Source organism: Heterodontus francisci, chromosome 32 (genome assembly GCF_036365525.1).
Source record: "Heterodontus francisci isolate sHetFra1 chromosome 32, sHetFra1.hap1, whole genome shotgun sequence".
NCBI lineage: Eukaryota > Metazoa > Chordata > Chondrichthyes > Heterodontiformes > Heterodontidae > Heterodontus > Heterodontus francisci.
The window spans coordinates 14,493,899-14,508,030 of record NC_090402.1 but is presented as its reverse complement, the minus strand read 5'-3'; the positions used below and the strand labels follow the sequence as shown (position 1 = coordinate 14,508,030).

The window sequence follows — 14,132 nt, the reverse complement described above, 5'->3', positions numbered from 1 at the left end:
GTAAGATTCCTTCTTCCTCTTGACTAGCTGTTCCACATCTCTTGTCATCCAAGGTTCCTTCACCCTACCATCCCTTCCTTGCCTCATCGGGAGAAACCTATCCAGCAGTCGCAAGTGCTCCCTAAACAACCTCCACATTTCTGTCGTGCATTTCCCTGAGAACATCTGTTCCCAATTTATGCTCCCCAGTTCCTGCCTAATAGCATTGTAATTTCCCCTCCCCCAATTAAATATTTTCCAATCCCGTCTGCTCCTATCCCTCTCCATGACTATAGTAAAGGTCAGGGAGTTGTGATCACTATCACCGAAATGCTCTCCCACCGAGAGATCTGCCACCTGGCCTGGTTCGTTGCCAAGCACCAAATCCAACATAGCCTCCCCTCTAGTCGGCCTATCTACATATTGAGTCAGGAAACCTTCCTGGACACACCTGACAAAAACTGCTCCATCCAAACTATTTGCACTAAGGAGGTTCCAATCAATATTAGGGAAGTTGAAGTCACCCATGACAACAACCCTGTTACTTCTGCACCTTTCCAAAATCTGCCTCCCAATCTGTTCCTCCGTGTCTCTGTTGCTATTGGGGGGTCTATAGAAAACTCCCAATAAAGTGACTGCTCCTTTCCTGTTTCTGACTTCCACCCATAATGACTCAGTAGACAAACCCTCCTCGACGACCTCCCTTTCTGCAGCTGTGATACTATCCCTGATTAGCAATGCCACTCCCCCACCTCTTTTACCTCCCTCCCTATTCCTTTTGAAACATCTAAACCCCGGAACATCCAACATCCATTCCTGCCCCTGTGATATCCAAGTCTCCATAATGGCCACAACATCGTAGCTCCAAGTACTGATCCATGCTCTAAGTTCATCACCCTTATTCCTAACACTTCTTGCATTAAAATAGACACACTTCAACCCATCATACTGGCTGCAACTTTGCCCTGTCAACTGTCTAACCTTCCTCACAGACTCTCTGCACTCTGTATCTGCCTGTTCAACAGCTACCCCATCCACTGATCCGTAACTCCAGTTCCCATCCCCCTGCCAAACTAGTTTAAACCCTCCCGAAGAGCGCTAGCAAACCTCCCGCCCAGGATATTGGTGTCCCTCCAGTTCAGATGCAACCCGTCCTTCTTGTACAGGTCCCATTTCCCCAGAAGGTATCCCAATGATCCACATATCTGAAGCCCTCCCTCCTACACCAGCTCTGTAGCCACGTGATCAGCTGCACTCGCTCTCTGTTTCTAGCCTCACTAGCACGTGGCCCCGGTATCAATCCTGAGATTACTATCCTGCTCGTCCTGCCTTTTAGCTTCCAACCTAACTCCCTATATTCGCTTTTCAGGTCCTCATCCCTTTTCCTAGCTATGTCATTGGTATTGAATGGTTGTACCAAAATGGTTTTTAACAAAATAAATAAAAAAATTAGGCCAGTTATGATAGAGTAGGGTTCAATAGGGCTTAATACCTTCCTTCAACATGCGAGGCTTCTTCTAAGAGATTTGATGGGTATAATTACTGATGATTTCTGTAGTATAACCAATGCAGGTCAAATAAGCTTTTCTAGCTTTAACAAATTTTAAGGTATGCTATTTTACATTTCATAGTAACATATGTTCTGCCTATTCAGTGTTATGTATTTCTCAGACTTGTAATTAAGCAGATATTTCGAATGGTGCGAAAAGAGATCAAGATATGACTTAGTTGCTTGTGTAAGTGGGGTTAATAACTGTGGGGTGGGTGTATGGCAAGTCACCATACATAGACTTACAACAAACTCCCTCGCCTCATATGCATAAGTAGGTTTCCCTAATGTCCTCTTCATCAGTTCTTTGTGAAAATAGAAAGACCGAGTCTGAGGTGTACGTTTGTGGGAAAGAACACATCTGTGTTAACAGCCAGCAATTCAAAACTAGCTTTTACCTGCTATATTTAATAAAATACAGGGTAGGTCTTAAATACAGAATTTCCTCAATCAAGGATGGGGTTTTTACAGCTTCCGTTCACATCACAGAGATGTTCTCTGGCCTAAGTTTATCTGAATTTGGTTTGTTTAATGTAACCAGAGTCAAACAGATAAGTTTGACTTTTCAATCTCCTCTCCCCTCCAATGTGAAAGGGAAATTTGGAACTGAAACACAATTTTAGCATTTTGCATTTGGTCCAGTTTGACAGGAGACTATTCACCCGTTCCTTGCAGGTATAAAGTAAAATATAAACTATCAAGGTACAGCAGAAATAGGAATCTCTTGACATTCAGAATCACATGTTTGCGCAGTAATTTTGCTAGTTGTAAAAGTTAGAAAAAACCTTCCATTTATATGGAGCTTTATTAGCCAAAACAGCTCAGAATTTTTCACATTAACGAATTACTTCCCAAATATAGTGATTGTTATGTAGGTAAAATACTTGCAAGCACATGAAGTGCAAAATAATGTTCATATGCATTTGGTCACAAATTTATTACAGGCCTGATGTTGCAGCTAAACTCATACCCTCATGTCCTGGGCATTGAGCTTTGATAGAAGCCATATTACTTAGTTCTATTACAACTCTGATTAACAATTCTGCAAAGCATTTTCAGGCAAAGTGCAGAGCAGGCAATTATTTCTAGGCTTCTTGCTTGAGGAATAGATCTTTCATTATTCGAGCAAGGATTCTGAATAATTTAGCAAACTGGAAAATAGGATAGTAGAAGTAGAAGTGGAGGATACCGCAACATAGTTAGTAAGCCAAGTTGGTTTAGGTTCAAGAATATCTGTAGCAAATGCAAGCAGCCTGTGCCAGCTGGGAATGCAGTCAGATTGACATACTACATCCAGCTAATGCCTTAATGTAATTTACAAGAATATATTTAGCCTCAGTGTTTGTGATGTCACTGACACAGTTCCCTTTAACATGCTTCTTACCATAAGACTTAAGTGATAAATCCTTCCAGAAGTTTATCAATTTCAATTATACTTTTTCTATATACAGCCTACAAAATACTACAATTAACAAATGGTTCAGTTCAAATTTCCACCCTGTTATTACACTCTTAATTCAAAGACACTATGGACATGAGGGTGTTCAGGTTGGAATTCAGGTTCTGATATAATTCATACCGGGATCTAAATTATTGATTTCTGTAGAACTCTAGTTAAGTGGTCATTATATTTAGCTTTTGTGCTGCATTGTGCTGTGCAGCTGACCTTTTTATACTGGGTAATTGCCAATATTGCTTCTTAACCCATATACTATGCTAAAATAATGGTATCTGTACACCCCATTACTGTTTGCAAGTTGGAAATATACTGGTGGGTTTTTCTGACATAGTACCAAAGAAATTTTGCGATGGTTTTCAAAATACTGTGCAAACCCTTGATTGAGGAAATATATTTTGTAATTCTTAATTTTTTTTACCTTTCATGTTCTTTATAAGTTAGATACTATGGACATTATGAAATATTTGAAATGTCCTAAGTACTGAAAAATGTCCTTTTCAAACTAGAAATTGCAATATATAATGCTATGTAGAATGTGTAAAAATTAAACAGGGAAAACTGTAAAAAGAAACAAAAATAAAAAATAAATATGCGCATAATTTTCAGCTTTACACATAGAAAGTTCCAGATATTGACTTCCATAGAGATACACCCGGCACATAAAAGTTCACACATTTAAAACATTAGTGTTAGAAAGGTAGCTTAGGACACAAATGTCAAAGGAGTGTTCTTTGTGTTCAATTTTCTTTTAAATGGTCCATTTTTAATGGTAAATTAAAAGTAGCTATTTTCCTTAGTTTCAATCATTCCTCATTCCACTTTTAGTTCTAAAAATTAACCCACTTCAAATGTTTAGCACAATTGAAGACATGTGCATTTTTCATACCATCACTCTCACAATAAACCAATTTACAGTAAGTTGCACTTGAAAATATACTGACATCATTAACTGAAGAAGTGAGTTGTTTGGCAACATTACTACCTCTTGGAGCTTTATTTTTCCCACAAGCACTGAAAAATAGGAGATCCCACCAACTAGTTTATTTTTTGCCAGGAGATACAACTTCTTATTTGTATGTTTTCTTTTCTACTCAGAGCAAAACAGACACACAAAATAATGCAACTAATTAGAAATGGGTTCCAGATCTTTAAATGAATCTCGGTGAATTGTTTATTTCAAGTCAGTCTCAACCACCCTTCAGTGTCTTCTGAATTTGCTCAGTACAGAGCTCTGACATTCGGATGACATGGGTTTCGATTCTTTTCACAGGTTGCTTAAAAATTAACTTCTCTGTTTTATAGGCTTATCTATGCAGCACTAGTGTCTTGTTAGATAATAAATGGACATTGAGACCCATCATAATATTAAAACAGAATGCTGAATCCAGCTAATGACTGCGATGCAGATAACCACGAAAATATCATTAGCATTTTGTCAGACATAAGTTCTTGATGGAATAGCTACAAAAAAAAATGAAGCTTGTAAAAATGGATTCTTAAGACTGTAACTAAGACTAAGGAACAAAACAGAACTAGTTCTCCTTTTGGAATGGTGCTGAAAATGTAGTTTTTGCACAAGGTGACAAAATATTAAAATAAACATTTTTTAAGCAATAAATTTCCGATATAAACAAAATGTAATTTAAAAGCCGCACAATTTGGAATTGATAAAAACCCAAACTTTGGTTCTGTCTTTCAAGTACTGAGTATGAATGAAAGGTTCTTTTGCAAATCACTTTGATCAGCCAATGTTCAGTATTCTGCTAAGAAAATCTTTTGCCATTATAAACTGCGAGATGCTAAATTCCTTGGAAGAGGTCAGGTGGTGCCATTAAGTTCATATAAGTGTAGGCATGAGGATACAACCACTGTGTGATTCGGTGGCCTACTGGTTTACTTTTAGATTAATTAATTATCTGTGTAAAAAAAGCTTTTTCCAGATTGTGTGAAGGTACTGAAAAAAGCAAAAGAAGTAAAAATTTGCATTTGTTTTGTCCTAAACTTCCTTTGTGGAAACAACATGAAATGCAACTTAAGTTTTGAATACATTCCCCCTTTTATTCTTCCCTTTTTACGATTTTACTCTTTTCAAAATATTTCCTTTCTTCTGGAAGGTGCCTGTTCAGTGTAACATATACGGCATCTGGCAGGACACACAAAAATTAACAAGCAGGAAAATATATATTTTGCAAGAAATGCGAATTGTGGTTAAAGTACATTAAAGGGACACAGTTAGAATATAGCTGTAGCCAAAAAGCCTGGTGATGGTGTGAATACAACATAATTTGATGATACTGTGGGAAAAATGCGTGTGTCCCAAGTGTTACCTTTTGTTACTGGAGATAACACTTTGAATAGAGCAGACAGGATTTAAGTATCTTACAGATACACAAGAGAGAAATGCAGCATCTAGTTCTTATGTAATTTACATTTTGGTTTTATATTAAACATTTTATATCTGATTTCTAGCAATTTAATAAAAGACCGAATCAATTTCCTTTCACTAAAATATTTCTAATATGCTTTGCAATAATTACTCATCCACCCCAAAGTATTCCCCTCTCAAAGGTGCTGACTCATGCTGGAATATAGTTCCATGAGAGACAGAAGCCCTCTGTTACCTTGCCCAAGTTCCCATTTTCCACTTGAACATAGACAGTGAGAGTAAGCAATCTATTTGATTGCGAAATGCATCAAAGTCAAAACAAATAGTATCCTTATTAAATAGGGGAATGTTCCAGCAGAGAACAGTTGAAAGCAAGCAGGAGTGGGAATCCCGTCTTTTTCCCCCTTTCTAGCCTATGACATTACAGCCAACTGTAGCACTCCCTCAGCACTTCACTTAGCTATCAGCACAGCATAGAGAGGGAGCTTCTTGCAATAATTACTATTCTAAGTAAACTACAGTAAAGTTTGCTACCAGCACTGTGTTTTTCAAGATTGAAAATTGCTTTTAATTTTGCCTCAAAGGCCATACCAATTAAATGAAACACTAGAATCATAAAAGTAACAGCACAGAAGGAGGCCATATAGTTCATGGTGCCGCTTCTGCCTTTTTGAAAGAGCTATCCAAGTAGTCCTATTCTTTCCCTGTAGCCCTGCAATACTCTCCCATTAAAGTAGTTATCCAATTTTTTTTTGAAAGTTACTACTGAAGCTGCTTCCACCACCCTTTCAGGCAGTGAATTCCAGATCACCATAACTCGCTGCGTAAAAATAACTCTCATCTCACCTCTGGCTCTTTGTCAATGACTTTAACTCTGTGTCCTCTGGTTATTGAACATCTGCCAGTGTAAAATTGTTAGATATTTTAAAGAAATTAATAAAAGCCTTTAAGAAACTCTTTCAGAAATTATTTCAAAACGTAAGCTGCATTTCCACACATTTTTAAGCATTGTAATACAGAGAAGAGAAAATGACATAATTTGCTAGCTGCAAAGTGCTCTACAATTTCAGCCAGGATATATATATGCACACACACACACACTTACTTTTAAAAAGAGGCGTGCAAATGTTGCTAGTGAATTACAAAGTGATGGAAGTGAACTTACCCCCCGCTTTAGGCTCCTGAAACAGTGGATTTTAGGTTTGGAGGTCATAAATTCATTCAGGCGGTGAGAGAGGGGCTCTTTTTGCTGCTTGGGAGACTGAGGGCCATTTGGAACAGCAGAAGGTGAGGAAGAGGAAGGGGGAGGAGGAGGGGGCTGATGAGGAGATGTTAAAAGGGACATAAGCTACGAGTAAGAGATGGGTAAGTAAAAAGGGAAAAATAAAAAGGAGAAAAAAAGCGAACACAAATAAGAACCACAAAAGCCCATGAACAAAAATATTTAAGCCATGATTTTGCAAAGAAAAAACCCATTGATACAATGAGATGAAAAAAAATCATGAAAAAAGCATTCAAGATAAACAATAGAATGAGGTGAAACAAGGGAACAAGAAGAATATTTTGATAGAAAGCTCATGCAATAGTAGTTACAGTTCTGTAAAACATGCACACCTCAACGTCTGTAAATTATACTTCAGTAGATATGCCAGGATTTCTTTTGTTTGTAAACAGTAGACAATGGCTCTAACATATATTACTTGACATGTCATGAGGAAAATCAACATACAGCTAGGAATCCACATACTCCCAGGGCATATGCTTTATCCTAAAATCTAATTATTTGAAGGTAAGCATCATTGGTTACAGGTACCTGTAGAGATCCTTATTCACACAAAAAAACTTTTTTATGCCCAGTGTTAAAAACAAAAAATGCACGGAACAAACATTTTTGAGTGGGAGTTGCAGCAAAAATGACCTCACAAATACCTTTTTAAATCACCCACATAACATAGCCTGGAGGGCACAATAAATATGTTTTAAGGTTCTGACACTTTGATCCTGAGTGACTCTAGAACAAATGACATTATGATTCATATCCAGGTGAAGGTCATCTGGAAACACTATTCAGGATCTCACATATGAATCTGACTTAGATGTTAAGTAAGCACAGACGGCAACAGTTGGAGAAATTCAGGGCAGAAAGAATAATTACTACATGCCTGCACCATGAATTAAACTCTGAGGAATAGATTCCTCTGGCTAAAGTGAGTGATTTCCAAAGCACTCAAGAATGCAGAAAATCTAAAATTCAATCACTTCTGGCTCAATGTTACAAGGAGGAAGCCAAGGAAACTAAATAAAAATGGAAAACCTCTCTAAGAACTCAATGGTAACAGAAACAGAAATATAAAACGTCTTGGGTATTCATTTGTCTTTTCTCCTCCATTGCCAGCTCCCTATATCTCATCAACATGACTATCCAGAAACTGGTCTCCCTCTCTGATATGTCAGTATTGTTTCAATCTGAAGTTTACGGGTTGGTAACACGTCTAACAGACTAGTTTGCCCAAGTCAACACCTTGTGCTTGAAACTCCCAAATCCTGCAAGAATGATACATTACTGCCCCCTCCTGTACTGCCACTTTTGGATTAGTTAGTTTGTTCCATGTTTAGGTTTATAAATCTTGGGTTTAATATTAGCTACTCTATTTAGCACTCTTTCCCACCCAATTCCCAGTGTTAGAAGTCCTCACAGCCATTCTGTTCCTACCTCACTCTGGTGTTCTCTTGGCTCACATTGGAACTCTTGCAACTACCTCCCTTTCTATACCTTTTAGGTACCAGCTCCCAACTATACTAATTAATGCTGGTCAATGGCCTAGATACAGTTCAGTGATGGGCATCTACCAACTTACTTCAGTTATATAAGTTAAAATGTAAACTTAAATTTCAGTTCACTAAAATATGCAGTTTTTGTACCAACCTACACAACTCCAATACATCACTGAATTCATACTCCCCCAAATTGCCCTTGCTCTCACTGTTCCCACCTCACTGCAGTACCAGCTCATTCCATGATGTTTTCTTGGCTCATTAATTCCCGTTGAAACAATGCATATTTAATTAATTAAGTTAAATGTCCAACATTGTTCATCATTGGAATATTAAATTAATGGTTAGGATAGTTTTATTATTGAGTGCGCTTACCTTTTTGCCTCAGTTTTCTTTTTGTTCTCTTAGAGAGAACAGTTTCTTTGTACTTGCTAGGCCTTTGATATTGTGTCCAAATGCCATTACTCATATGAGCTAAGCATGTGTTGCAGATATTTGCCTATAGTGTCTAATTATGCACCACCTGACCAAGTAATCTAGCTTGCATGAGTCACTTGCTAGTACCCACGTAGGAGCCAGGCATCCTCCTCTTTCCCACCCTCAACTCCTCTGTTACGTTGGGAAGAATAAGGAGGCCACCTACTCCCTGGAAAATAAGAGTCTAAATGGGGTTGAGGAGCAGAAAAATCTAGGGGTACAGGGGAATAAATTTCTTGATCACTGGGATCCATGACATTGCAGTGCTGAATTTTTATTAAGCCATGGATACCACGGCTTATGTGCAAACAAGCAAACAGAAGAACAGTGTGGAGGATTAATTTATAGAATATAGATCACTTAAGTCGATAAAATATGACAAAGACCTCTTTTTTTTTTTAAAAACGCTTTCCACATTGAGCTTTTGCGTATTACTATAGGATAGTTTGTTGGCAGTATTTTGCATGTAAAGTAAACCTAAGATGACTTTTGCCTAGCTTCAGGATTCACGATTACATGTTATACTGATTTCTCTCATGCTAGTAAATTTTATTGTGAAATCATATTTTTAATAAAATTCATAAAAAGTATGCATTCTTCTGCTGTCTGAGAAGAATTATGTTTCTTTCAGAAGCTTTTATTTTGTTATTTTTTCATAAATACTAATATTCTGATCATGTATTAGGATACAAAATTGAGGTTAAGCTGGCATACCTACTGTGAACTGCTAAATCCGACGAAAAATTAAAATCACAGGAAAATACAAAATGACGGCCCTATGTTGAAAAAGTGATAGTTATGTCAATGATTGTTTAGTAAGAGTAAAAAAAAACATGCTGCTGCACATGATGTGGAAAAATATGGTCAGTTTGTTAGTCAATAGTATGAAAAACAAAAACATGATGTTTTTAAGCAAAATGTAACAAACCATGGCAAACACAAATAAACAAAACTACAATTTAAAAATTGAAGTATAATCAAAAGCAATTCATCAAAGTGATGCCACCAATCCCATTACAAATAAAATCATGGAATATTACATTAGTTATAAAAGACTAAATATTAAATGAGGCAAGTCAACTATAAGGTTTATATGCACAGATGCTGAATGCTTTTACCTTATTTTTCTTGATGAAAGGCCAAAGTTTACCCTTGGATTTGCCACTTTTCGATTCTTGTTTGCTGTCAGATCTGCTATTCGACAGACTGCTTTCAGAAACTGTTCGTTTCATAGGCTGACTGAAATCCTCAAATTCAACATCTCCAGGCTGTTCAAAACCAGATTTGAAGGCCTCTATCACTAACTGTGTGTCCTAAAATTACACAAAGAGGAAGATATATCATTTTACCAACCCTACTGGGGTTTTCTATAGAATTCTATGCAACAACAAAGGCAAAAATAAAAGACATTTACCAATCTTCCATAAAACCCCTCAATTACATGGAATTCATAAATTTCTTAGAAAAATAGCAGAAAGACAGCAGCTTCAAATTCTATTCCACACGAATAGGGTGAGCCAAATCTACCAACAAACAGCATATTTTCTTGCAGCAAACCACACCTTTTATTGTCATGAGGGTTTACCTTGTGGTAAGAAAAATCACAATCTACTAAAATGCAAAATAAATTGTGCAAGTTTACTAATTCAGAATCCCTGGGATATAAAACCTAATTTGTATCAGGTTTGCTCCACATTTTTTTCAGATCACAGAGTGAGAACCACAGAGGTTTACATCGACAGTAGAGGACATTCAGCCCATTGTATACTTGACTACAGCAATCCAAAACTAATCTCACTATCCAAAACTTTTCCCATTGCCCTGTAGCATCATCTTCTTCAAATAGTTCTACCTCTCTAAAGGAGAAATTGGAAAGGTCTCTGACACAATCACTGCCTGTGGTGAGGCAATTGATACTCCAACCCTTTGACTCAAGAAATTTATCCGAACCTATCTCCTGATCCAACTTAAGTGACTAGTTTAAATTAATGCCCCTCACCACTGACTGCCCAAACAGAATAAACATCTTTTCCCTATCCATTCTTTCAATGGAAATAGGCCCAGTAGCTCAAGTCTCCATATGATTTTAGCTTCCAGTCCCTAGTAAATAAAAAATAGCCCCTTGATCCTGCTCCGTTATTCAATAAGATCAAGCTGATCTTGGCCACATCTTAACTTTCCTGCCTGTTTCCCCATAACTCTGTAACTATAACCCTTGATCCCCCATAGTTCAGGAATCTGTCCATCTCAGCCGTGAATATATTCAATGACCCAGCCAACTCCAAAGATTAATGATCCTCTGAAAATAAATTCCTCCTCATCTGTCTTGAAAGAGAGACCCCTTATTTTGAAACTGTGCCCCCAGCAGTTCTAGATTCTCCCACCCAGGTAGGTGGGGGGGGGGGGGGGGGGGGGTGACAGAGACATCCTCTCAGCATTAACCCTGTCAAGCCCCCTCAGAATCTTATATGTTTCAATAAGATCACCTCTCAGCCTTCTAACCGCAAATGAGTATAGGCTCAATCTGCTCAACCTTTCCTCATACGACAACTTTTTCACCTAGTGAGCCTTCTCAGAACTGCCTCCAATGTAAGTATATTCATCCTTAAGTAAGGAGACCAAAACTGTACGTAGTACTTTAGGTGTGTTCTCACCAATGCCCTGTACAGTTGTAGCAAGAGTTCCCTACTTTTATACTCCATCCCCCTTGCAATTAAGGTCAACATTCCATATACCTTCCTAATTACTTGCTGTACCTGCATGCTAACCGAGATCCCTTTGTACTGCAGTATTCTGTAGTCTCTCCTTATTTAAATAATATTTTCTTCTCCAAGCCTCCTACCAAAGTGAACAACCTCACATTTTCCCATATTATACTCCATCTGCCAAACTTTTGCCCACTAACTTAACCTAGCTAAATCCTCTTGCAGACTTTTTGTCTCCTCCTCACAACTTGCTTTCCCACCTATCATTTTATTGTTAGCAAGTTTGTCTACAATACACTCGATCTCTTCAAACAAGTCATTAATATAGATTGTAAATAGTTGAGGCCCCAGCACTGATCCCTGTGGCACCCCACCAGTTACAGTTTGCCAACCTGAAAATGACTCATTTATCCCGACTCTCTGTTTCCTGTTAGTTAGCCAATCCTCTATCCATGCTAATACATCACCTCCAATACCATGAGCTCTTATCTTGTATGGTAACCTTTTACACAGCACCTTATTGAATGGCTTTTGGAAATCCAAATACACTACATCTACTTGGTCCTCTTTAACCACCCTGCTCGTTACATCCTGAACGAACTGTGATAAATTTGTCAAGCATGATTTCCCTTTCATAACACTATGGTGACTCTGCTTGATAGTATTATGGTTTTCTGAATGTCCTTCTCCTACTTCCTTAATAATGGATTCTAGCATTTTCCCAGTGATGTATCCAGCAATGTCCTCTCTATGGGTTTAACATCCGATCTAATAAGGGACCCAAAACTATGCACAATACTCTAACTGTGGCCGAAACAATGTTTTGGAGAAGTCATTACTTCTTTACTCTTTAACTCTGTGCCCTTATTTATGAAATTTAAAATGCTATGAGCCCTTTTTATGACTTTAGCTTCCAACACTCATTTCAGGGAATTATGTATTTGAAACCCTAGGTCCAACTGTTCATCCACACCCTTTAGCATTTTTCCATTAGATATGTACTCCTATTGCTTGTTTTTCTTTCCAAAATGTATTACTCCACTTATCCACATTAAATTGCATCTTCCAGCTATCTGTCCATTCTGCTAACCTGCCTGTCATTCCATTAACCTGTCTGCCTTCTTGAAGTCTTTTACAGTCCTTTGTTACTGTTTGCCAAACAACCTACTTGGTGTTATGAGCAAATTTTGAGTTTGCTTCCTATGTCCAATCATTATAAATACGGAAAACGAAAGTGGGCCCAGCATTGATCCCTTGGTTATATGAATTCCATGCTAGATGATTTGTAAAACCTGGTATTAGTCACACCTTTGCACTTACTTTTATGACTTCTAAATATAAACATCTTAAACACTTGGATATGATAGAACATATTAACCAGAATGAGAGCTGTAATCATACAAGGCTACTGAAGGAAGTGAGACAAGAGGTACTGTTGGTACAACAACCTTTAGCTGTGGACTGGAATTTAGGCAAGGGTAATGGGACAAGTGCTTTTTATCTCTGCCAGCTGTAATGATCTTCAATGAAACGAGTTTGGGACTGTCTCATCCCAGCTCCCAGTGAGTACAGGCACTGCAATTGGAAATAATTTGGTACTAAATTGGAAATCTCACTCAGAGAGCTCAAGAGGATGACTGGTGTGAGAAATGTTAAGTACACTTTGATACAGTGAGGTTGGGTTAAGACACGATTGCTGAGATTCCACCTTGGTACGTATGTCATTTATGGAAGCTCAACCAGAGAGTGCTCGATGCAGAAACTGGGTCCCAAAATTGAAGTGTTTCAAATTGTTAGTAGTAACATTACTCATCTTGCAGAGCACAAATATTTACCAAAAAATCCCTACACTTTATTAGTTTTGAACCTGTGCATTGGCCAACACTGAAAGGGGGCAGAATTATCTGCAGAGTTTTTCAGAGGTTTTTTCCCACTTACGCAAAGGTTCATCGTACAACCCCTTCGCGGCTATAGATCTTACACAAGAGGACTCATAAAACTATGACCATAACTTTCAATCTCCTTGACTTTCATGTATTAAAACAGAGGCAGATGACAAATCCTGAGATAATACGATTAACCAGAACATCTAGTTTCAGTATTACAAATTTCAGCTTTCCTTTTACATCAGAAAACCACATGAGCAGATGAGTATTTAAATTTTGAGTGGGGAACTTTCCCACCTTGTAATCTGGGAAACACTGCAGCACGAAGAGTTTGTACTTGAGAAGATTTGTTTACAACATATTTGCTAAATTCACTTAGTAGCCAAATTAAATGCAGTGCTTAACATATAGTGAATTTAAAAGGGGAAGTTAAGTTGAGTGAGAGTACTTTTAATTCAAAGTTCTCCCACCTTCTATATTTTATAAAGACGTATTCAGAAAAATATTTGTTCTGTTTTCATTTCTAACTCAGAGTTGAGTTGGGAGGCTCCAGATTAACACTCTGGTTCTGAAGCTGAGGTCCCAGTTGCATCCAATAAAGTTGCAACAAGATATTCCTGGCCCAGAATGTGATAGAGCAGCATAGCAACAAGAAAACCAACTGATGGGTAAACATTTGACATTTAAAATGAAGTCCACAAATATTCTTCTGAGTGTTTTTGTAGTATACAGAGTATTGTGCACTAAAAGAACTTTGCTACACACTATTTTCCCTGTAAGCATCTGTTTCCAGGAGTGAATGCACAAATAAAAAAAAAGATTGAAATCACAGTCTCTCTCTTCCCATGTGTATACAACACCCTTGGAACAGATAACTAAACAACATCTGGAGACAGTTCAGCTTTGTTCCATCCTT

The 14,132-nt window shown here is 37.7% G+C and overlaps 1 protein-coding gene across 8 annotated transcripts in view; it reads right to left on the bottom strand.

The window, feature by feature from the left end:
• fnbp1b (formin binding protein 1b) overlaps nucleotides 1-14,132 on the bottom strand; it is a 308,796-nt gene that overhangs the window by 70,768 nt on the left and 223,896 nt on the right. For 6 of the 8 annotated variants that reach the window (XM_068012288.1, XM_068012286.1, XM_068012284.1 and 3 more), the window contains exons 9-10: nucleotides 9,744-9,938; nucleotides 6,539-6,721 (exon numbers count right to left, since the gene is read on the bottom strand). In XM_068012288.1, the coding sequence (XP_067868389.1) occupies nucleotides 6,539-6,721; nucleotides 9,744-9,938 (378 nt within the window). The remainder of the gene's footprint in view (nucleotides 1-6,538; nucleotides 6,722-9,743; nucleotides 9,939-14,132) is intronic. The other 2 variants (XM_068012289.1, XM_068012290.1) reach the window with 1 other exon arrangement.